Consider the following 22789-nt stretch of genomic DNA (forward strand, 5'->3'; position numbering starts at 1 on the left):
TGCTAGTTTTTATTTATGGTTTCCTGTCTGGATGAAGTGTTATGTCATGGCAACACTGCACCTTGAGGGCAATGGGCCAATCACATCAAATCTGTCAAAGATAGCAGCCCATTTAAATGAATTAATAGGTGAAATTTGTATAGAATCACACTAAGAGACATTTAAAAATGTGTATGAAGTATTTAGACTGTCGTGTCTGACATGCAAAAGAGACTTTTGTATGTCTGAGATTTTTTTGAAGTTGTGTATTAATTGTTTGAGATTCGGACTCCCAATCGAAGGGTTGTGAGTTCGAGTCTCGGGCCGGCAGGAATTGTGGGTGGGGGGAGTGCATGTACAGTTTCTCTCTCCACCTTCAATACCATGACTTAGGTGCCCTTGAGCAAGGCATCGAACCCCCAACTGCTCCCCCGGGCGCCACAGCATAAAATGGCTGCCCACTGCTCCGGTGTGTGTGTTCACAGTGTGTGTGTGTGTGTTCACTGCTCTGTGTGTGTGCACTTCGGATGGGTTAAATGCAGAGCACGAATTCTGAGTATGGGTCACCATACTTGGCTGAATGTCACGTCACTTTCACTTTTTTTTTTTTCACTTTTTAAGAGTGCATTCAGACACAGATATATCAATGCAATGCAATAAATATGAATTTATTTTAAATTTAACTTCATATATGTGTACTCACACACACACGTATATTTAAACAGTTGAACTGTTTTATATTTTGTATAATATTTCATATTGTAATAAATATTTTTACATTCATTTTATTGCATTTTCATAATCAGCATTGAGATTAATGAATGAATTAGTAATAATCTATAGTATAATATAAATATATTATTAATATAAATTATACAGGCTAGTAATAATATTTTTATGTAATGTTTGAAAAAATATTAAAAGAAGAAATATTTAGTAGATATTTAGATATTTGCATTAAAATTACAATTTATGTATTTACTCCTTAAAACCTGTCTAAATACTGTATGTTTTTCAATGCATGTGAAATACTAATACTAATCTATTTCTTTCAGTGTTTGACCTCTAAGAACTTCTACTTGCCATCAGTAGCAGTTCAACACACCAAACCACCCAGAAATGGAGGGCATACCCAGAATGCCTCACTGATGCTATGGTAATAATGGGAAATCAGACATCAGTGCTGCAGCAAATGTAGCAGACAAGAGTTCACTCATTCAGGACTAATTTGGCAACACGTGCCAGATCCCTCAGATAAGCAGCTGATCCCGAGAAATTACAGCCCCACACAGAGAGCCTGAGCCCTGCACTTACTCCTGCCACAATCATGGGTGCTCCTGGCAATAAAACAAAAGTGTAACTTGATACAACTGTTTGACGTTTCTTTTTCTCTGTGGATTTCATGCTTTTTATCACCAAGCATGCTCTTTCATTAACCTCTGACCTCTCTACCACTAGAAGTGCAGGATGGCTCAGTGAATGTGAAGAGGGTAATTGGAGCAAGAAGAGGAGGATAAACAAAATTAGCCGTTGACTCCAAATCTCCAATAATCTGATGTGGTTTTCTTGAGGACTGCTAAAAACCAAAAACATCTATCTATCTATCTATCTATCTATCTATCTATCTATCTATCTATCTATCTATCTATCTATCTATCTATCTATCTATCTATCTATCTATCTATCTATCTATCTATCTATCTATCTATCTATCTATCTATCTATCTATCATTGTGACCAGGGTTGCCAAGTTTTGTTTTTCTCTGTTTTTATATTATCTAAGATTCCCCCTAAAAGCCTGTTCTAATATTCAACATTTTCCAGTGCTGACACTTTTTTTAATGACTGCAAACTTATGTAAACTTAGCAGATGTTTTCTTAGAAGAACAGCTTTCTGGGTACATGTACATGAACTCATTGGATAGGAAAGAATTAATAAAACCCACACATGTGAATATCAGCAGATATTCTTAGGCTACTGTTTACTGGATACATTTTACTGGTTTGTTTTGTTTTTGTTTTTTTCATGACAACTAAGCACAAGAAAGGAAATGGTTTATTTTAATATGTGCCCAAAGAAACTGTAAAGGTCAATCATCTAAAACTATTGCCTGTATGTTTTTTTTTTAATTCATTATCAATAAAAAGTTAAAAATAAAAATAAAAAATACAAATAAAAAGTTATATTTTATTCGCAACATTACACGAATATAATAGCATTCGTAACAAAAAACAGGCAAATGCCGAGGGCACAAGCGAAGGGGCCTTTCTAGGGTCTAACGTGGCAGTCATTATACACAAACATGGCGGCAAGATGAGAAAGTAAAGTTAATTTCCGTGTGTACATGTTGAAAAATACCATTTAAACCCACATATATTTGTTTTTGAGAAAACCGATTTGCAGTTTTTTTTGCAAGACACTTTATAGGCTACTGAGAATGGCATCGTGGGCTGGATTTTCAGAGGAAGAACTGCGAAGAATGAAACACAACGGCGACGTCGGTGAATACAAATGTTGTAACTTTACTTAGAATTGGTTTTCGTTCGTGCAGTCTGCCTGTATATGGAAATGAAATGCACACATAATTATGCTGATTGTTATTTTGTAAGTTATTAAATGCGGAAATGTCTCAAATCGTGTATCTCGACTTGCGCACCTAGACGTCGTGATTGGATCCTCTTCTAGATTTTAAGACACAGACTCTAACTCTAAATGTGAATACTGATAAGTCTGCTCTAATGTGCTCTTATCCAGTAAACCAGGCTGTTTCTGTCACATTGGGTCGTGGCCGGAAAGCCGCTCCGACTAACCGGAGCAGACAGCAGCTGCAGCGGGAAAGGGCTCTGCAGCTGGCAGCCAAACAGAAGGAGGACAGCCACTCTCTTCCACCCGACCAACAGCTTACCAAGCCCCCAGACCCGCCTGCTGCCCGTCACCCCACTCCTGTCAAACCACGGGACGAGCCCAAACCGTTGGAGTCGCAACTGTTTGAACATGAAGCAGAACCTGTTAAACATGACCCAGAATCACCTGCAGAATCTGCACCACCAGCAGTCATCAAAGAGCTGGACAAACAGCAAGTGGAATTGTTAGTAAGTCTATTTCCTATGCAAACACCGGCCAGGAATACTTAAATATTAATCATATTTTATATTAAATACATTGTTTTTAATTTAATTACTGTACAAGATAATATTTGTATTATATTTCATCCCAAAATGTATTTATTTCCCCCCTTTTTTGTGCATTGTGTCAAGGGTTGCCATGTTTTTTTTTCTGTGGAATTGGACACTTTTTGTATTATTCAAGAAACCTCCAAGGCCTGTTATATGTAATGAATAATGGAATAAGGCTAACTCTAAAAGTGTTCAAAAACCCTGGTTATATTAACGTAATATACATTGAATTTGTAGGAATTACAGTAGATAACCGTATGTTATTTTTGTGTTGTAATGGCTTCAGATATATGACTCCTACAAATTTTTCTTATGACAGGCGGGAGAAGAACCGTCTGCAGCAGTTGCAGTGGGAGCAACGGATAATGGAAGAGAAGAATAAAAAAAGGAAAGCTCTCCTTGCAAAAACCATTGCTGAAAAGTAAGAGCACATGTCTGTTTTTAAAGAATTATCAAAATCTGTCTGTCTGGAGTATGATAACCTTTTTGCATGTATGATAATCCAAAGGTGTTATGTGAAAAGCAGAATGTTGAAAATGTAACTTCCTGTTTCCCAGGTCCAAACAGACACAGGCTGAAGCTGTGAAACTGAAGAAGATCCAGAGAGAACTTCAGTTACTGGATGATTCTGTGTCCAGCGACATCGGGATTCTTAGAAAACTGATAGAGCAATCAAGCATGGATTATTCCCTGGCATGGTAAATGTTAATTTCAGGCCCATTTTTACAGTCCATTCTAAGTGTACTGTTAATCAAGTTCAAAGTAGTTTCTTGTTGAAATTGCTCTCACTTTGTTTTATGTGCCACTTCCTCATATCTGTCAACTTAAAATAGCAAATCTACAAAAATAGACTAACTTAGTACATCCAGTACATGCATATAGAAGTCTGTTTGCTCAGGGGTGAAAATACTGCCCCCTGTAGCATTTCTATATTAATTCGGCCAAATTATGAAAGTGAAGTGAAGTGAAGTGAGTGAAGTGACGTGACATTCAGCCAAGTATGGTGACCCATACTCAGAATTAGTGCTCTGCATTTAACCCATCCGAAGTGCACACACACAGAGCAGTGAACACACACACACACTGTGAACACACACCCCGGAGCAGTGGGCAGCCATTTTATGCTGCGGCGCCCGGGGAGCAGTTGGGGGTTCGATGCCTTGCTCAAGGGCACCTAAGTCGTGGTATTGAAGGTGGAGAGAGAACTGTACATGCACTCCCCCCACCCACAATTCCTGCCGGCCCGGGACTCGAACTCACAACCCTTCGATTGGGAGTCCGACTCTCTAACCATTAGGCCACGACTCCCCCACAAATGTGGCAAATGCATTTGCACAAAAGTGGCAAATGCATGCACATCTAAATTATTACTTGTAGCAGAACATTATCATCTTTTTTATTCATTTTGTTATTCAGTTTACTTTTGAACACTTTAACCACTTATATATTGTAAAAAGTATATTTATGTATATTTGTATGTAATGTGTGTATGTGCATGCATGCATATGCACATATATATATATATATATATATCTATATATATATATATATATATATATATATATATATATATATATATATAAGAAAATATTTTAGCAGTAATTTATAATAATCTTTTATTTTTATTCATTTTTTACAATATTTTTCTCTAAAATATTTTGAGAATCATTTACCAGGGTAGCTGCCTTTAATCAGTTGAGAATGTACTTGTATTTGAGTACAGCAAAATGGTTGCGATACCTGTGCACATCAAGCATAGAATATGCATTTCTATACATCTAACTCTCATGTCTCTGCCAATCTCTTATTGTTGACAGGAAGCGCTTTGAGAAAGCAGAGGCTGAGTATGTTGCCGCTAAGATGGACTTGCACAGGAAAACGGAGGTGAAAGAGCAGCTGACAGAGCACCTGTGTGCAATCATCCAACAGAATGAGATGCGCAAGGCCCGCAAACTGGAGGAGTTGATGATTCAGCTAGAGCTTAATGCTGAGGACGTCCCCATCCCAGAGGAAACAGATCGAGAGGACAAAGAGAGGGAGGCCAACTCCCAGCCTGTTACAGAAAACGGTCCTGCAGCAGACACGGAGGGGCGTACAGAGGTGGATGGCTCAAGTATGAGCAAAGACAGTTCCATTACAGAACCAACGATCAGCCAAGACAATCAGGAGAGCAAAGCAACAGATGTTTCTGCAGATGGGCTAAGCTAGCTTCCACACATCATCAATTTAATAGAGGCTGGATGACGGTTTACATAACACTTGCTACCAACTTTAGAAATTGTTTGAGGTTTGAACAAACCGCCATCCTGCATTTTGTGAGGATAAAAGACAGCCTCAGTCTGATATTGGTGTCAAGTTCCCAAATACTGTGAGCGTTATTCCATTACTACTACTAGCATTAAAAATGCCTGAACGTTATAGGGCTTAAATATTGATTATGATCTGTTAAGCTCGGTTTTTGGTTTTAATTAAGGGTGCTACATGATTCTAAATGTGGCCAGTTAAAATAGTGATATGTATTTGATTGTGGCTTTTTGGCTGTCAGTCATTTGTACAGTTTAATCTGTCTTCCATTAAGTAAATGGAGTACAAATCTCTTGAAAACATTATGCATCTTAAAAACACTATAAAAGACTAAATACTGTTAACTTGATTGTTTTATAACTTTGACATTATTCAAAATGGAATAGTGGCAAATGGCCTGGTGGTGGTTTGTAGTTGTGATTTATTTCACATGATGTTGCACAAGTGAATGGTGGAATCTTTTATCTGTATATGGCTTGTCTCATAAAAATAACTTGATGCGAATGTTAACAAATCAATAACAGCAGGGGGTTTTTATCATACAAAGCCGACAGTTTGCTCAGCAGAGATTAGAACAATTGATTCGTACTGTAGAGGAAAAAACTGTTGGAATGTGGGAAGTTGAATGGCATAGGTTTTTTTTTTTTTTTTTTTTTTTTTTTTAAATACATATGTTGTATGTATATATTTTATACTTTTCTAATAAAACTCCATGCAAACACCATGCAGAGCTTTGCACCAACACTAAAAAATGTAAAATTGTATAACAGTACGTTTATGTTATTCAAAAAGGTTTATATATATATGTATATATATATATATATATTATGAATGTCATGCATTTGACTATATTCGTGTGCATTATAATGACTATAAAATATGCTATAAATTCAATATTTAAATTATCTGTTGGCGAATAAAGTGTTTTAATATTTTAACCGATTTTATACTTTTTATTGAAACCTCATAGCATGTTAAAAAATTATCCTTTGGAATACACTTTGCATTTTTGCTTATGTTTTAAACTGTTTAAAGTGGTAATGCGTTTGTTATTTGTAAATTATATGGAAACTGTTGATCTCATATTTTCATATAACGGTTTATTTTATCAACGAATTTAAGGAAAGCCACAAACCTTATTCAAGTGTCTCTCGACTTCTAAGGCTCCTTATATCGACCTAAAACTTTACAGCGATGCAGTAGTGACTGCACAGCCCTTGAGAAACACATAGACAAATATTTGTAAATTAACATTTTTGTATTTGTAATTTTTTTTTTTTCAGTCCCACTTAAATTCTTGATAGAATATTGCACTTTTACTCCATCATCGACTTAAGCAAAATATTGATACTAATATTAATTTTAATAGGCTATGCTTAATAGTAAAAATGTATTAATCATAGCCATTGCATGAACTCATCACAGTATGAAATACAATATTCTATTCTTTTCTTTTCTATTCTGGTTTGAGTATATAAAACAAGGACTGACAAATCCTGGAAGTAAATACAGGAAAGGAGATTTTCGTGAAGCTGAGTTTGTGAGAGCGCATTTCTGATTTATGTGCCCTCCGTCCGTCGGGACAGGTTGAAAAGACTTCGTAACCCGAGAAACTCGAGGGAAAAAGAAAAAAGCGCACGAGATCAACTTTTACTGAAACATTCTGCCTTCTGGCAAGTCATTGGTTATCCGGTTTTGATCATGATGATTATGCAACATAATGTAAAATAAAAAGCAACTACTGTTAATGCTATATCTTTTTAAAATTCATTATGTTAATTAAAGTAATCTTCCGTCATCTTATTACAACCATATAAACATTCTATTTTAATCTACATTTTAAAAAACACATTTCTAAAAAAAAACGTAATATATACACAAAATCCTTGTAACCGTAAATGTTTAGTTTTATATTGTAAGCAGATTAAAATAGCCTAAGGAACAAACGAAACATAACAAATAGCCTATCATAAATCAATACAAAAGTGCTTAGCCAACTGCATTAAATCGTTAGATAAATCAGACAGATTTAACAGAACATTTTAACACTGAGAACAATATTGCCATGGTTTAAATAGGTCTAAATCTTTTTGAAAATTTAAATAAGGTCTGACAAAATATGATTTACTACGACTATGTCGACGGAATTCCTCCTGTTAAACACGATCAACTACGACTATGTCGACGGAATTCCTCAAAAGATCTTATGTATATGGTTAACTACTGTAAACTCGGCAGGTTTAAACACGATCAAGTGCGCCTGGTGCTGATTAGACGATTCCGCGAGCTTAAGTGTATTGTTCTTGTTCTGGTTTTTATTTTTTATTTTCACTGTGTTTATCACAAGCTTTTATTTCACTAATTACAATTAAAGTGCCTCCTTCTGTGCTCGCGCTTCATATCCTGCGCGAAAAAACACATGCAGACATGCACGCTCGCGCTCTGATGACAGCGTCAGGGGAATTCACTTGTGCCTTTCTCTCAACTTTCCATCTAAAACTAGTTAAAGTCCTATAATGTTAACGGTGTCGTGGGCAATAACTGGATGACTTCTGTTTTTAAGACATTAGCCTATGTCTGAAAAATGATGTGCTGGTTTAGTCAGACCTGGCCATATTAAAACATGTTTGCAAATAATTAATCACTACTGATGCAAGAATGCTGCTTATTGTAAAATTGCGTGCTATAATTTATGACAATTTTTGAAATAATTTTTCTCAATTTATGTTTGTATGCTATAATTTTTTGAAATGATATTTATAAACCAAAAAATCGCGGTCCCCAAAACGTATTTGAGTGATCCTAATCAACCTAGGTACAAATATATTTCTAAGGAATGTATTCTTGTTTTATGTACACTTGTTTGCTATAAAACAATACTACCAAACCAAATAAAGTCCCACTTTTTCCCACTTTTCAATATTTTATTTTTATTTTGTATTTCTGGTGTTGGTATGATGGTTATTTTAAAATTGTGTTTTTTAATATTAATTGACGTGTTGATGTAAAGTTTCATTTTATTGTTTGTATTGGTTTTTTTATAAATTGGTGTGCTATTGACTCATTGCTTTACCTTCCCCTCTTCTCAATGACACACATAAACATGTTAACCAAATAATACAAAATAGCTTAAAAAAAAAAAAAAAAAAAAAAATCTTCAGACATATTTTCATTGAACTTTGTGTAGAGGGACATTTTTTATTTTTTATTTATTTATTAAAAAAAAAAAAAAAAAAAAAATCTTCAGACATATTTAAGAATCGGAATATATTCCTCTACACATCAATTACAATACATTATGTGAACATGTTTAATGTGGATTGTTTTATTTTATAGGATTGTAGTATAGGCTAAACTGGATACCCCGAACAGTCGACCGAGTGACTCGAGAAATTTCTGACGCGTTTTTTATTGGTTGTATTTTCTGTTACGTGATTTTGTGTGTATTAATTATGTGTTTTGGGTTTATTTATTTTAGTGATTTGAATTTAAGTGTATTGTTTTTGTTATTCATTAGTTTAGGGTTTTATTTCGATGGATTTTTGCTACAGTGTTTAAAAAAACGGTTGTAAAAACAGTACTTATCACACATTCAAAGTTAAATATAGTTTGTCATCAAATGGAAATCCCGTGGATCCCCAGGATTGACAATGTCACAATGTCATAAAGTCAATCCACAGAGTTATGAGTCGTGTTTTCAATTATGCACGTAGGCCTACATTATAAAATCATCTGTGGAAAAATCCTAACTGGCAAGAAATACATTTACAAAATACATTTCAATGATGATTTGTCCGTTGGTGTTTTTGAATAATTAAAAAAAATATATATTATTATTAGTATCCTATTATTATTATTACTATAATTAACGTGTTTATTTGCATTTTTAAAGCGAAATATAATACCCTTTCATTTCGTTATTCTGTCCATTTACAGCCTTCCCAAGGTCATGGAAAACTTAAGGCTATCGGGAAGATTGTGCTTTACAGGCCAGGAAAACTGGCCTGGAAAATGGAGATGAATAAAATTTAAAAAACGTTATTTATTCTAGTTCAGCTTTTAAACATTTAGTGCAGTCTCTTTATATTTTATTTTAACTCAACAATATCAAATGAATGGAACTCATTCAAAGTCATGGAACTCCATTGATCAAATATATTTGATTTTCAAATCGATGGAATTCGATTAAAATTAAAGCAATGGAAATCGTTAAAGCACACTTTAGGGTAGCTGTCCAAATGATAAATCTGTCTAAATTTAAGCTGTCGGTCCAAAGTCATCATGAACCAGAGGAAGAAAAAAAATCTTTTAAAGTTTGGATTTTGACAGGCCATAAACAAACCCCAATCTCTTTCAACTGCGACGTCTGCGTTCAAGCGATGATGGACATGTGCCACACGGATTTGACATTGGACTGAAAAACGGTTTGCTGGTTGTGGTTGAAAGGACCGGTTTTCCAGACTGTCTTCTTTTGCGCGATCTTTCAGCCCGATAGCAGGCCTTTTTGAGAGAAGTCGCTTGTAGAGGAGCTGGCAGCTGAGGGAATGTAGAGGGAAAACTAATGATGAAAAAGGTCTACTCCATCCCAACAGCGGCTTAATTAAATACATGGAAAGAACGAAAGCAGCACATCTGGTTTCAATCCGTTTTCCTTTGATGGCATCAAGTGTTCTTTTCCCAGATCTGGGGCTGGAAGCTACGGGATGTCTGTGGCAGTGAGGAGCCTATAGACTCTCGCCATTGAAACACATGGACATCTACCTTGTGAAAGCCGCCACTTATAACTCACCAAGTGGTCTGACACTACTCTCGTCCTAGCTGGAAATGTTAGCAACTGCAGCTAGAACTTTCTCCGGTTTTTGGTTTGACCGATAACGTATATTTGCCCAAGTCTGTATGACAAAACATAAAAAAAAAAAAAAACGTTTTAGTTTAAAAAAAAAACATCAATAGCTTATGCATGTGCATTGTTATGGTTATCAGAATATTCTTTTAGGCTATGTGGTAGGCTACTGTACAAATCTTAAAAAAAACTTTATTTAATTCTTTAATTATTTTGAAAGAACGCCAACGAATCAGTTGGCAGAGTAGACATCTTCATTTAGCTAATGGAAAGGATGCTATGCAAGGAAGCCAACGAAAACGCTGCATGCATTATCAAAAATGCCTTGCCAAAAATTACTGTGACATAGGACCTTAAGGGGCCGTTCACACAGAAAGGTTTGTAGGCTATTTTACTGAGCTGATTTTTTCTTCTTCTTCTTTTTAGGTAAACACACGCTTAAATGACGTCTTTTGAGACAATGTTTTTTGTAGCATTTTGCGCCTGACACAGCGTTCTAAAGACGAGGGGTTTTCCCATTCCACTTTTAAACGCAAAAACGCGTTCTGTGTAAACGGCCTCTTTGACGGTTTAACCTTATGGCCTCGTTTTCATTCGCGTAAAAATTAAAGATGGCGTCTGACTGCTATAGGTATTGAATTAAACCATCCCATTAATGGACGTTTCCTCCAAACTTTACAAATGTCTTTGTGCCACAACTCACTTGAACATTGTTTTGAGCGAAAGGATATTAAGTGACAGATATCTGGAATTCAGAGTTTGGGGAGGGTTAACCTTCGAAGGGAAGCTGTGATGGAGGAGGGAGGGGGGCTGTTAAACGTCAAAGACAGCACAAAGTCTTTTGCCACGTAATTACGAGAGCCTTTCAGCTCCATCTTCTCTCCCAGGGGTCTCAATTTTTCATTTACAATCCACTCCACTGCATGCCAGTGAGCGCGCCGTTTGAAGTGCCAGAACACGTACGTGTGCGTGTGTGTGTGTGTGTGTGTGTGTGTGTGAGCATAGAGCACGGCGTGGAGCAGAGGAGAAAGCCAAGAGCCAACAGCTTAGGGAAGGCGGTGGAGTGTCCTGCCTCCTCTCGCTGCTTTACACACACGCATCTGAAAGGCATCAGCATTTCTGGATCAGCGCTCAGTCAACAACTCCGTGGAGCTCTGGGAGTTTTTTCTTATTGAACCAACAATACTTTGCAAAAAGAGATTATATGGCTTTGAGTGGACGCATTCAACAAACTTCGTGGTCTTTATAGTCCTATTAAGTTCCACAAAGTTTTAGATCAAGCTGAAACATTGCTCCACCTGGATAACCATCATAGTGAGCAAAGGCAGCTTTTGGAGGCGCTGTTCCTTATGAGTTTGTCTTCGAAATTACGCAAGGAGGACCTGTTTGGTTAACCTAATACACTTGCCCAGTTTTTTCTCTCTCTCTCTCTTGTATCGTATTTGCGTCATGACTTCTAGCTATGCACATGTAATGGACAGACAAGCAACCATATCCAGCAGACTGGAGAGTCCCATTACAGCCAACCTGGAAAACCTGCAAGCCAAAAAGAACTTCTCGGTGAGCCACCTGTTGGATCTAGAGGAGGCTAGAGAAATGGTCGGTTCTCAGGCGGACGAAAGTGTTGGCGAAACGGGCAGGACTATGCTGGAATCTCCGGGTTTAACCAGCGGCAGTGATACAACACAACAGGAGAGTAAGTCTGCTCACACTCCCTAAGAAAATCAAGTGTTGATGTAGATTTATAGTGAGAATCAAAAACATTTAACACAATATCAAATTAACTGACAATATTGGTAGCCTATATTTTGCTTACAAAAATACTGTCAAATTTTAATGGCTAGCCTATTTGATTCTGTAGTGGTGTAGTAACACACTGGATTAATCATTAAATTTAATTTATGATTTTTAAATGTAGTACAACACAGTCTAGCAAATGTGTAGACAGGTGATGGGAAGTTTCTCACCAGAAATAATACTAGCAGAAAAAATTATTCCGCATGAGAAAAGTTTATGGGTCGTGAAAGCATTTGTACATAATTTATGATTGTTGACATTCCAGCCCGTTGTGCGTTAATGAAAATATGGCCCCGTTAACATCTCGAAATTTGTGTTCATTTTTATGAGTAGAACTGCTTCCTGAAATTGACGTTATTTTATAATTTTCTTTAGCCTATATAATAATTAGCAGAACATTTGCAACAGTGAAAAAATTTTATGAACAACAGGCACGTCTCTGTCATTTTTCAGTTTTCTTGGTATAGGGAAAATATTAAAGATAAAAAGGGCGCTAGGAAAACCCACAGAAAAAATCCTAAATCTACTTTCTGGCCCTTTTCAGTTCATTTCAACACTATAATTTGTCATCATTATCCTGCATCCGGAGAACATACATATGCGATTATGGTAGGCTATTGAATAGCAAACTTCATTACGTGTAGTACAAATATAAATCGTCTTCTGCGGAAAAAAAAAAATATTTTGGCCTAGTGTTGCTTTCTTTCAAACTTATGTTAGGCTACAGTGGAATTATTTTATTAACCTAAAATTATTATCAAGTATTATTAATCGTAACAATTTTACGCAGGCCTAATCACGTTGGCTTGTACATTGCAGTTTTTACGTTCTTAGTATAGCTATAGTGAAATCCACAATAAAAAAAACAAACAAACAAACAACAACAACAACAAAAAACTTTTTCCTTCTGTTTTTTAAGACCATATCTCTATCATGGCATTAAAACTTTATGTAAATGTATAAAAAGATTGTCGTCATTATTGCATTGTTTGACATGAATCTGCATGCTTTTTTTTTCTCTCTCTCTCTTTCGTTTATTCCCCAGAGCGCGTGTGAAAGCTTAAATGCGTTAGTTCTCTTTTGGGGTGCAAATCAAAATTACTCCCCCCATTATTCACACAACTATAATTTCAAATTCTGAGAACGCGAGTTTGCTTTTAGATTATAATTTACATGTTAACTAAGTAATTTATGTTTTTAAGGACAATATTTTGATGAAATTTGCCCCCAAATATGATTAAACTCGATTAAACTCACACTGAAATGTAGGCCTATATTAAAATATTTGTTCTTATTGTTGTCATTGTATGAGGATTGTTCCAAGAAACTACAAATAAAGGGAAATCAGAATGAGGTATTCAAACACAATTTAATAGTCTTATTTCATATTTTGTTAGAATCCATTCCCTCATGTGTTAGTTATCAAGTGTTTTTCCTAAAACTCTTGGACTCATTTTGTAGAAGCTTTTTTAAGCATTTCCTATAGCAAGCCCAATGCCCCATTAAACCGCTTGAGTTTTCATTTAAATGTAGCAAACAGGAAGTTTAAATAGTAATTAAACTGACCTTTACAATCTGAAATTGAACCAATAAAATGCTGGCATTTAACAATCTTTCCAACAGGCCTAAAGAGCCTATACCCCCTGCTATGCCTAGGTCAAATGTCAGTGTTCATCTGTGATCCTTTTGGAAAATTATGGTCATGGAACTACTGTTGTCATGAAAAGCAAAGGGATGGCAACCCCATAGGCTGCAGTTTGTCTGTGCTGTCAGTTGAATGATTATCGAGTCTCATGAGAGTCTAAGTTACGTCTCTGCTTTTGGCTGTAAAGTACCGATGGGAATAGGCTCTTTAAACGTTGTTTCAAAATATTCCTGTTTTGACATGCTCCTTTTCTATCTTTTAATCATTTGCTTGATTGCTGCTGGACATTTTGCATATGCTGTTGGTCAGATTAAAGAACAGCAAAGGCATTTCTCATGAGTTTCTCTACGTTTATAAAACTCTCCTTCAGTGCAAACTGAAGATGAAAGATGAGCAAAAACAAAAACTATTCTTGTGATCACACACAGAGTTTGTCTAAAGAATTCCATGACAAAAAGCAAAAAAAGTTATATTTATAACAACTCGGAGGGATGTAATTCAGCCCCTCTTGTGGGTTTATGGTCTTGTGAGAAATGTCTAGGCTCATTACAAAACATTTTTCATTAGTTACATTGTATAGTAATGTTCACTAGTTTAATAACTGGGATCACTTTACTGATTGCAGTGTAAATTTGTGTTAAATGATATTTTTAAAGCCATTGTAAAACACTACAAAGGCAAAAAAGTAAATCTATTCAAATAAATAGTTGCTTATGATTTATGCTTTGCAAAAATATATCCATTATATATATATATATATATATATATATATATATATATATATATATATATATATATATATATATATATATAAGATGATTTCCTTTAATGTTAATCCCAGAATTTTTTATTTTTTTTTATTTCTAAATCAACAGCATACAAGATAATAGAAAATGGCTACATAATGAGAACTAAACACCTGCTGATGGAGATTAAATTTGAAATATCTAAAAGCTGCATCTCCTGAGATAAATTTATGTGTGTGCTTTACCAGATGAACAGCTGAACTCAGAAGAAAAGAAAAAGCGTAAACAACGGAGGAATAGAACTACGTTCAACAGCAGCCAGCTGCAAGCGCTGGAGCGAGTGTTTGAGCGGACACACTACCCAGATGCCTTTGTTCGAGAAGACCTGGCACGCAGGGTCAATCTCACCGAAGCTAGAGTTCAGGTAAACATCACACCCCGCAATCAGGTCTTTAGTTTACTAGCTGATTAGAGAATGCATTCAATTTTGAATTTAATACAAAACATACTGAAGCTTTATGCATAATACCTTAAAATTAAAATACATTTAGAAATAAAAATGACCAAACTCAAAAGAAGATTTAACCACTTGCCTAATTCAAGGTTTCAGCAAAGATTCAGTTACAGATGTACGTGATGGTAACACTGAAGCTTGGTGTTGTCATCAGCCCCATCGTCAGAGTTCAGCATGATTGTTTAAAAATCCCCAGCCGATCACTCTGCCTCTCAGCACACATGCTGTAGGCCGCAGCCAGTCTCCACATTCTCCTGTAATGAGACTGTTTTTGTAGAAAGATGGGGATTATTCCCGTTTATAGATCAAGAGAAGGAAGGGGAGAATGAAAGGAAAGAAATAGAACAAACACATCTGCAATTAATGTGTCCCAGAAAGGGAGCAATACAGAAATGCTTTGATAAAAGAGACTTTGAGCTCATTCCTCAGGCGCTGCGTAACCGGACACTGTGCCTCCACCAGGCCTGGTGCTGCAGCCAAGGCTTCGAGATCTGGGCTTCCCGCTCTGTCTCCAAACATGTTTCACAAGCGCGTCTGCTCATTCTTCAAACCTCTGAAAAAAAGGTGTACATGTGTGCACCAGCAGATCAGGGCGAATTTAAAAAAGTGCAGTAAAATATTGTCCTACAGCGCTATGTCAAGCCTGAAATTGAGAATTCTTTTTTTTAAATTGCATTTTGATTGTTTTAATATCAATCGTCACACTCTGTTTTCTGAATGTGATCACAGCTGAGCCAATCATGTGAGTCAGGAACAATTTCAAGCAGAAAAATGCATCATCTAAGGTCACAGAACACAAAAAAGATCTGAAACTTTAGCTGTGATCTAGCATTTTTTGGTTTCGATGCAGGCAGTATTATACCAGCTATATCTTGAGTCTTAGAATCTGCTTCGCTTTGCAATTTATCTTTCATCATTGTGCACTAAATATCCAGAATATCCACCATACTGTGTCATTTCGGCTTGTGCTCTCATAGGTGTGGTTCCAAAACAGACGGGCAAAGTTTCGGCGCAATGAGCGGGCGATGCTGGCCAGTAAGAATGCTTCACTTCTCAAATCGTACTCAGGCGACGTAACGGCGGTGGAGCAGCCTATTGTCCCCCGTCCTGCACCCCGTCCAAATGACTACCTTTCCTGGGGGAGCGCAGCCCCGTACAGGTAACTCTCTGAATCCTTCTCATCACAGCGCTCTGGTTTCATTTCATTTCCTCTCTATACGTCTCTTCTGCTCTCCTGCCGTGACTTCATCTTCTCCGGGTTGCCCATGTTTTTTTCTTCCAAATGTTTTAGATTAGATTTTTTTTGTACAATTTCATTCTTAAGCTCTTTTGTTTTCCTTCAAAATTTTGGTGGAGTCGGAGGGTCGCGCCGGCAAATGGCAGAAATGGCAATGCTCTGCTTTTCCCAGCAGCATTGCGTAGGTCCAAATAGTCCAAAGTAGCACAAGGACTGGCTAGCAGGTCGCTTTCTGCCACTCTTTGTGAAAGTGATGGTGGGCCGATCCCCTGATGATGAAGTGATAATCTGAAAACAAAACATATTAAATCTGCCTGTGACCCTCATGACCTTTGGGCCATAGGATACAAATGGACTTTCAGAGGGAGAAAAGTCCATTGGGCAGGATTTTTTGTGACTCTAGTTACACTTTGGTTATGATTTGCAGTAATCTTCATTCTTAAAAGCCGTATAGAGTAACTTACCCTGATACTCCGGCCAAATAAATTTTTTCCCAGCAGCTGAAATATGCAACCGGACCGGGAACACTTTCTGGCATGGATATGCATTTGACCAGTGATCATGCCAGTAAAACGAGCTTGCACAATTTCAACGCACACCTAACGCATTACTGTGCACGTATAATGCATACATGTTAATGCAGTATTTATGAAGAATTATTAACTATTTATATATTCTTAAGTGGTACCCAAGGCCGGAGGGAGGGCCAATGCGAATGCCACAGAAAATGCTGCCCACAGAAAGCAAGTACTTTTTACATTTCTTTTTATGGTTTATCATTTAAATTGAAAAATTAAGCACTATAGTTTAAATTCCTATGAAGACATTAAATATTTTTTTTCTTTTTTTCTTTTTTAAATTTGGGGCTTATTTGTCAATTGAATTTGAAATGCGTTTAACATAAAAATTTATATTGACTATTTCCTATCTTATTTTCAGCACCATGGCAACCTACCCACCCACTTGTGCCAACACCACTTCCACCCAGGGAATGAATATGGCCAACAGCATTGCTAACCTGAGACTGAAGGCCAAAGAGTACAGCCTCAAACAGGTGCCCACTGTCAATTAAGCCTGAAATGGGGGACGAGATGAGGGGACAAAGAGAAGCAAAAAGACATTGAGAAGAGAAGAACGCAGAGGAGCTGGATTAGTTTGGCCTTCTGCAGTGTCAAGAGCAGAGTGGATGTGACTTTTCGCCCCCTCCTAAAACAATGGAACTGCATTGTTGTCCCTATCATTTGGCTTTTTTCTTCATCACAGATGAAGGTATGTTTTTGAGAAACTTAATCTCAGTTTGTACTGATCCGAAGATTGTAAAGACAGCGCAAGGTCTGCTCTTTGGAGAACAAATCAACGAGCAGGGCTCCGCTAAATCTGTAAGAAGTGGCAGACGGAGCGTCTGGATGCTGTAAGCTGTTCTTTCCTTGTTCTTTTTTGGCTTTATTTTGGTCGACTGGACAGAAAGTAAAGACACTTTCATGGCAAACAATGGAGGACTGTTGTTCACCATTCATCACTGAATGGTTTAAATTACACAAAAAGTTTAATGCTGAGATTTGGCAAAATACTGACCCAAAATGTCTTTCATGTCTACATTCAGTAGAATAAAGACACATTTGTGGACTTTAGTCAGTAAACAGGAGATGTTTAAAACTATCCATTCTGATGGAAGCATTGAGGTTGGATTACATCTTTTATTGTCTTGAATATTACACCACTGTTTAAGGTAAATATTGTGCCCCATGGTGACCTATGTATCCGCTCACAGTACATAAACACATTATGTTTCAGTTTTTCCAAAGGTGATTTTTTTTAGCAATTATATTTTCCTTCTTATATTTGGAAACCATATAGTAATAAAACATTTTCAAGCATTAAATCTTATACTATTGTGTTGAATCCCACAGCTAAAGAGAGACATGCATATATGTTTTTGCTAAATGCTCATATTTGAGAAACTGTTGCAGGCAACAGTATTACTTCAACATGACCTTACAAAATATATCCGTATGTAACATTTCTTGCATTATGTTAGTCAAAACACCATCGATACAAAATAAATAATCCAAAATGAGTTTCATATTATAGATTTTGATGGTCATCAATGTGATTTCAATTGTGTCTAAAACTATGTGAGAAAAATATGAGTTTTTAGATTTATCCTACGATATACCTAGATTATTTCTGACTGTTCTGATTTTTTGCAGGTTAATTTTTTTGGTGGAACACACTAGGAAACACACCCGTGTTATTAAAACAATTTTAGAGCATCATACGATACTATGCAATGCCGTTAAACTATGTTTTTCTGGATGTGTTGATCCTGTCTAAACATCTCAGAACTTTTTGTTTTAGCAAATGTTGATTCCTCATGGTTTGCCCATGTACAAAGAAAGAAAATCCCCCAATAATTAAATCAAATTCAATTTATGTACTGTTTTTTACTTTTATTTTATTTTATTTTTTGCAGCGAATGAAGATTAGGCACAATACTTACCCCATATGTTTCAATTGATTATTCTCAATTTAATTGCAAATTCAATATTTTTTTGACAGAATCTCAATACATTGTCATGGAGTAGTGTTATATTTTTCTTTAACATCTGTACTGAACATGTGTTACTTAAAATGTTAAGAATAGATTACATTCTAGATCTGATAGACAATGCTTTTTGAGCATGAATTTCAGTTTTGCCATTTACTCGCACAGTTTGTTGCAACATCTGTAACTCTATAAGTTAATATGCGTATGACGTGATCACTTTGGGGAAACTTAGAGCATTTAAGTTTAAATATGGTTACCAATTATGCCCTATATAATACGAGTAGATAGCTAAAATGGTAAACATTTTTTATGTCACAGCATGATGGGAATCGAATCCCGGTTACCCCTATATATCTATGGAGGAAAGAAAATAAGGAAGATAAAATATGTCAACCTTTTCTTACACTTAAAGTAAAGCTTAAAAAATTCTAAATTGTATTATTTTTTTAACACCAAACCAATTGTATAAAAGGAAAATGTGTTGATGACTACAAGCTAATTAGTGACGAAATAAGAGATGCTTGCAGAATCAGTCTAAACAAAAACTTTGCAGATTTAATTACATCTACAATAAACAAACTGACTGAGTTTGATATGATTTTTCCTCCAGCAATCCAAGATTATGCTATACATGATGTACTGAGTGCTGTATCGGAGATACATAATTGAAGGCTCTATTAATATATAATTATCAACAACTGTTCCAACAGCTAAAATATAATGTATGTAATGTATGTGAAAACTGAAATGGCTATTTGCAAAGTGATTTTGTTACATTTATTTTATGCTACAAATTTACTCTGCATCATTTATTTATTGATAACCTGCCGATGTCACATTTTGTAACTTTCAGCTGCTATTCAATATAGTCAAACCCACTTTCAGAAAGTGCAAGACTATAAGTTAGAAATACTAGAAATTTAGAGATATTCACTAAATCAAAGACGGGGGATTAGATTGTTATTATTTCCCATCATTATGCTCGGCCCAACCTATTGAAAATGCTTTCCAAGGCCTGTGTTTACACCCACGGGCGTTGATTAGCGACATGACTCATGCGTATATGTGTGTGTGTGTGTGTGTGTATGCTAGTGCCTTATTCTCCGTCCAGACTGTTGCATGCTCTCCATGCTGTGCTGCTCAGGTCAGGTCGAAGCATCTCACCTTTCAGGCAGCCAGGCCCTGCTGACCCGAAGTGCTTCCAGATGTGCGTAGGCTGTGACCCGTTCGCCCCACCCCCAGCCCCATCACTTCAGGCCTGGGGCCCGGGCCCCCTCCATCAGGGCTGACAGCATCCCCCTCGGATGGGTGTACGCGTAGCCGCCCGAGCAGATGACATACAAACACCTCACCCCCTCAGCACCACATCTGGAGCCTATTACAGAGGAGACAGTCAAAGTGAGCATGGGGGGGAAGAGTCTGAACAAGCATGTGTGTGGAATATATGTATGATAAGGTGGAGATGTTTGGAGTAATTTGAGCGTGCGTGCGTCTACTTACTTCCTGTGACCTTTTTCATTTCGTGAATCACAGGTTTCCCTTCTTGTCGTTTTTCCTTTGCTCCATAACAAATCTACCGCCTTCCATGTCAGCCCTCTGGCTATTGGCTAAGGCGCTGAGAACATGTGGCCTCAGCCAGTTTATTAACTGGGGTTTGCACAAAACTAAAAGTTACTTGTCTTTTGTAAAATACAGTCCAGCTGTTTACAGTGTGCGGTAGAAGCCAATGCCAAGACGGCATTGTGTGTGCTGACATAGCCTGATGTTGAATGGAGTTGAATGAAATGTGATTCTGACACATTATTCCGAGTTCACAGACCACAATCCACCTGCTGGGTTAAGCTACAGAGGAACATATAATCATATTTGTGATGAAAAAAAAAACAAAAAAAAACACAGCACTTTGGCCTTTCTGATGGATTGATTGGCATTTTGAATGTATGGTGAAATTCCTTTGTGGAATTTTACTTGGCTGCTTTGTACACTGCTCTCTAAAACGAACTGTTAGTTTGAGCTTTCAAAAAATATGAAAGCAGCACTTTACTAGGTTTAATTAATGTGCTTAAATGTTTAAAGTAAATGCAGTGATTTAATTAAAAATGTCAAGTTGCCGTGATTTAGAAAACAAAGGGAAGGAGGGAAAACAAAGGCCAAATTCCATCACAAAATGAGTGTGGTGAACTGAAGAGGAGAAGTGCACTGTCATGGAGCTGGGAATCTGGAGGATCTGGAGTGATTCTGGATAAAGGAATGGTCTCTGATCACTCATCAGGCATTATAGGAGAAAATTCCTATACTACTTTGGCAAATGGAGGTTTCAAAAGGTATTGAATAAAAGGGTACCATTAATTGTGTCCAATGTGTGTTAGAGAAAAACATTTATTTCATAATGATATTTTCCCCCATTTTAAATTCTTATTCTCCAATGAAAGGTAAGATTTTTGTGAATTAAAAAAAAAAAAAATCAAAAGAATTAACAATGCTGATTTATTTTCGTAGCCTTCTCTTGTCGTATTTACCAAGGGTACCAACAATTCTGACCACGTGTGTAGATGAAGTCCTACATAAATAATAAAAATGAAGACCTTTTTAAAAATATTGACCTTACACAAACTGATTCTGCAAGTAAAGATATAACTACTCTCTAGTCTCCAGTGGCAGCCATATAGCTTTCTATTTTGCTGCGCTTTCACTGTAATTACGGGTTGTCTCTACAAGATCAAAGGATGCTAATTATTATGCAATAGACATTTGGAGGATGTTAACTGGCTGTTTGGACGTCTCAGACTTGGATGAATATGTATTTTCATTTCCATCTCTCAAACAAACCGCCAGCGTGCACAAGGCTGGTGGCTAATGTGACATCAGTCTTCATCATCGCCGTATAATCAACTTCAGCTTCCCCCGGCACGAAAAGTCACATCTATTCCCTCAACAGCTGAACTATTTAAAATATGCACTGTTAAAAGGCTTTTATTTATAAATGGGGCAATGGAGAAGTGGATTGGGGTTTGGGTTTACATGGCTCAGAGCAAAACACATGTGAGCCCTGGCCCAGCCTGTTGACAGCTTTCAACTCTCCCTGTTCTGGAGTGAGGAACAGAGAAGAAATGCAGACCAAAACATCTTTCTCTCTTGCCAAATTACTTCAGAGCAAAAATCTGTCTTTCCTTCTGTGTGGTTTGGCATTATATTTAAAAAATAAAACCCCTTCTAATGAAATACAGTTAACCATTTAGTTGACCTTGAAGGGGTCAGTAAATAACAGCAGGCCTTCTGTATGAGCTACAAGAATATGTGATGCAAAAATAATTCCTAAGGTGTCTAAATATTGAGCGAGGGTCACATGGAGAATTTATATTTTTCTCAAGTCTTCTGAATAGCATCACTATGGAAGCTTGTTTCTCGCTACAGGATAAAAAAGGTAATTGCAACTTTTTATCTCAAAATTATGACTTTTTCTTTTTTGCAATTCTGAGGAAAAAGTTTTAAACTTGATTCTAACTTGCCATTGCGAGAGAAAAACGAGATAAAAGGGACACAATTAGCCTAATTTTTAGTTTGTATTCTGAGGCGGCAAAAAAACAGGACTGAAAAATTTAAACTCAGAAAACAGAGAAAAAATTTGCAAATGTGAGATATTAAGAAAAAAATTCCAAGATGTAAACTTTCAATTCAAAGAAATTGCAAGATGTACACTCAGAATTGTGAGATATAAACTGAGATATATCTCAAACTATTTCTATAAATGTGTTCATAAGCTCAACAAGCACATGCCATATGACAAGCTCTTGAGCACCATCCTGTGGAATATTTACAGATGCAGTTTGCCCTTTTATGCTAGCCAAAATATTAATCTGAATGAGTAGACTTTCACTGAAAGGAAGTGGTTAGAAATAACATTTATTTATGCTTTGATTCGCCAGCACTAGGAAAAGTTGACTGGAAACTACAAGGTCTGTTCCAAGATACCAATCACACTTCCTTTTCACACTAATA

General features: G+C 36.5%; 2 protein-coding genes across 4 annotated transcripts; both read left to right on the forward strand.

Moving 5' to 3' along the window:
* The first annotated feature begins 2247 nt into the window (after positions 1–2247).
* On the forward strand, positions 2248–6402 carry LOC109084631 (RAB6-interacting golgin-like). 2 transcript variants are annotated; one of them, XM_042746943.1, is made up of 5 exons: positions 2248–2493; positions 2735–3068; positions 3476–3577; positions 3714–3854; positions 4974–6402. In XM_042746943.1, exons 1-5 carry the CDS (start codon positions 2418–2420, stop codon positions 5362–5364), a joined length of 1044 nt encoding a protein of 347 aa, XP_042602877.1. In that variant the 5' UTR covers positions 2248–2417; the 3' UTR covers positions 5365–6402. The 2 variants fall into 2 exon arrangements, with proteins under 2 accessions (XP_042602877.1, XP_042602878.1); XM_042746944.1 differs by having other exon boundaries at positions 2248–2481.
* A 4768-nt stretch (positions 6403–11170) lies between these two features.
* Positions 11171–18319, forward strand: LOC109063837 (paired mesoderm homeobox protein 1-like). 2 transcript variants are annotated; one of them, XM_042746891.1, is made up of 5 exons: positions 11180–11999; positions 14740–14915; positions 15983–16164; positions 16925–16985; positions 17182–18319. In XM_042746891.1, exons 1-5 carry the CDS (start codon positions 11753–11755, stop codon positions 17257–17259), a joined length of 744 nt encoding a protein of 247 aa, XP_042602825.1. In that variant the 5' UTR covers positions 11180–11752; the 3' UTR covers positions 17260–18319. The 2 variants fall into 2 exon arrangements, with proteins under 2 accessions (XP_042602826.1, XP_042602825.1); XM_042746892.1 differs by lacking the exon at positions 16925–16985 and having other exon boundaries at positions 11171–11999.
* Positions 18320–22789: the final 4470 nt, after the last annotated feature.

This window comes from Cyprinus carpio, chromosome B20 (genome assembly GCF_018340385.1).
Source record: "Cyprinus carpio isolate SPL01 chromosome B20, ASM1834038v1, whole genome shotgun sequence".
NCBI classification, from domain to species: Eukaryota; Metazoa; Chordata; class Actinopteri; order Cypriniformes; family Cyprinidae; genus Cyprinus; species Cyprinus carpio.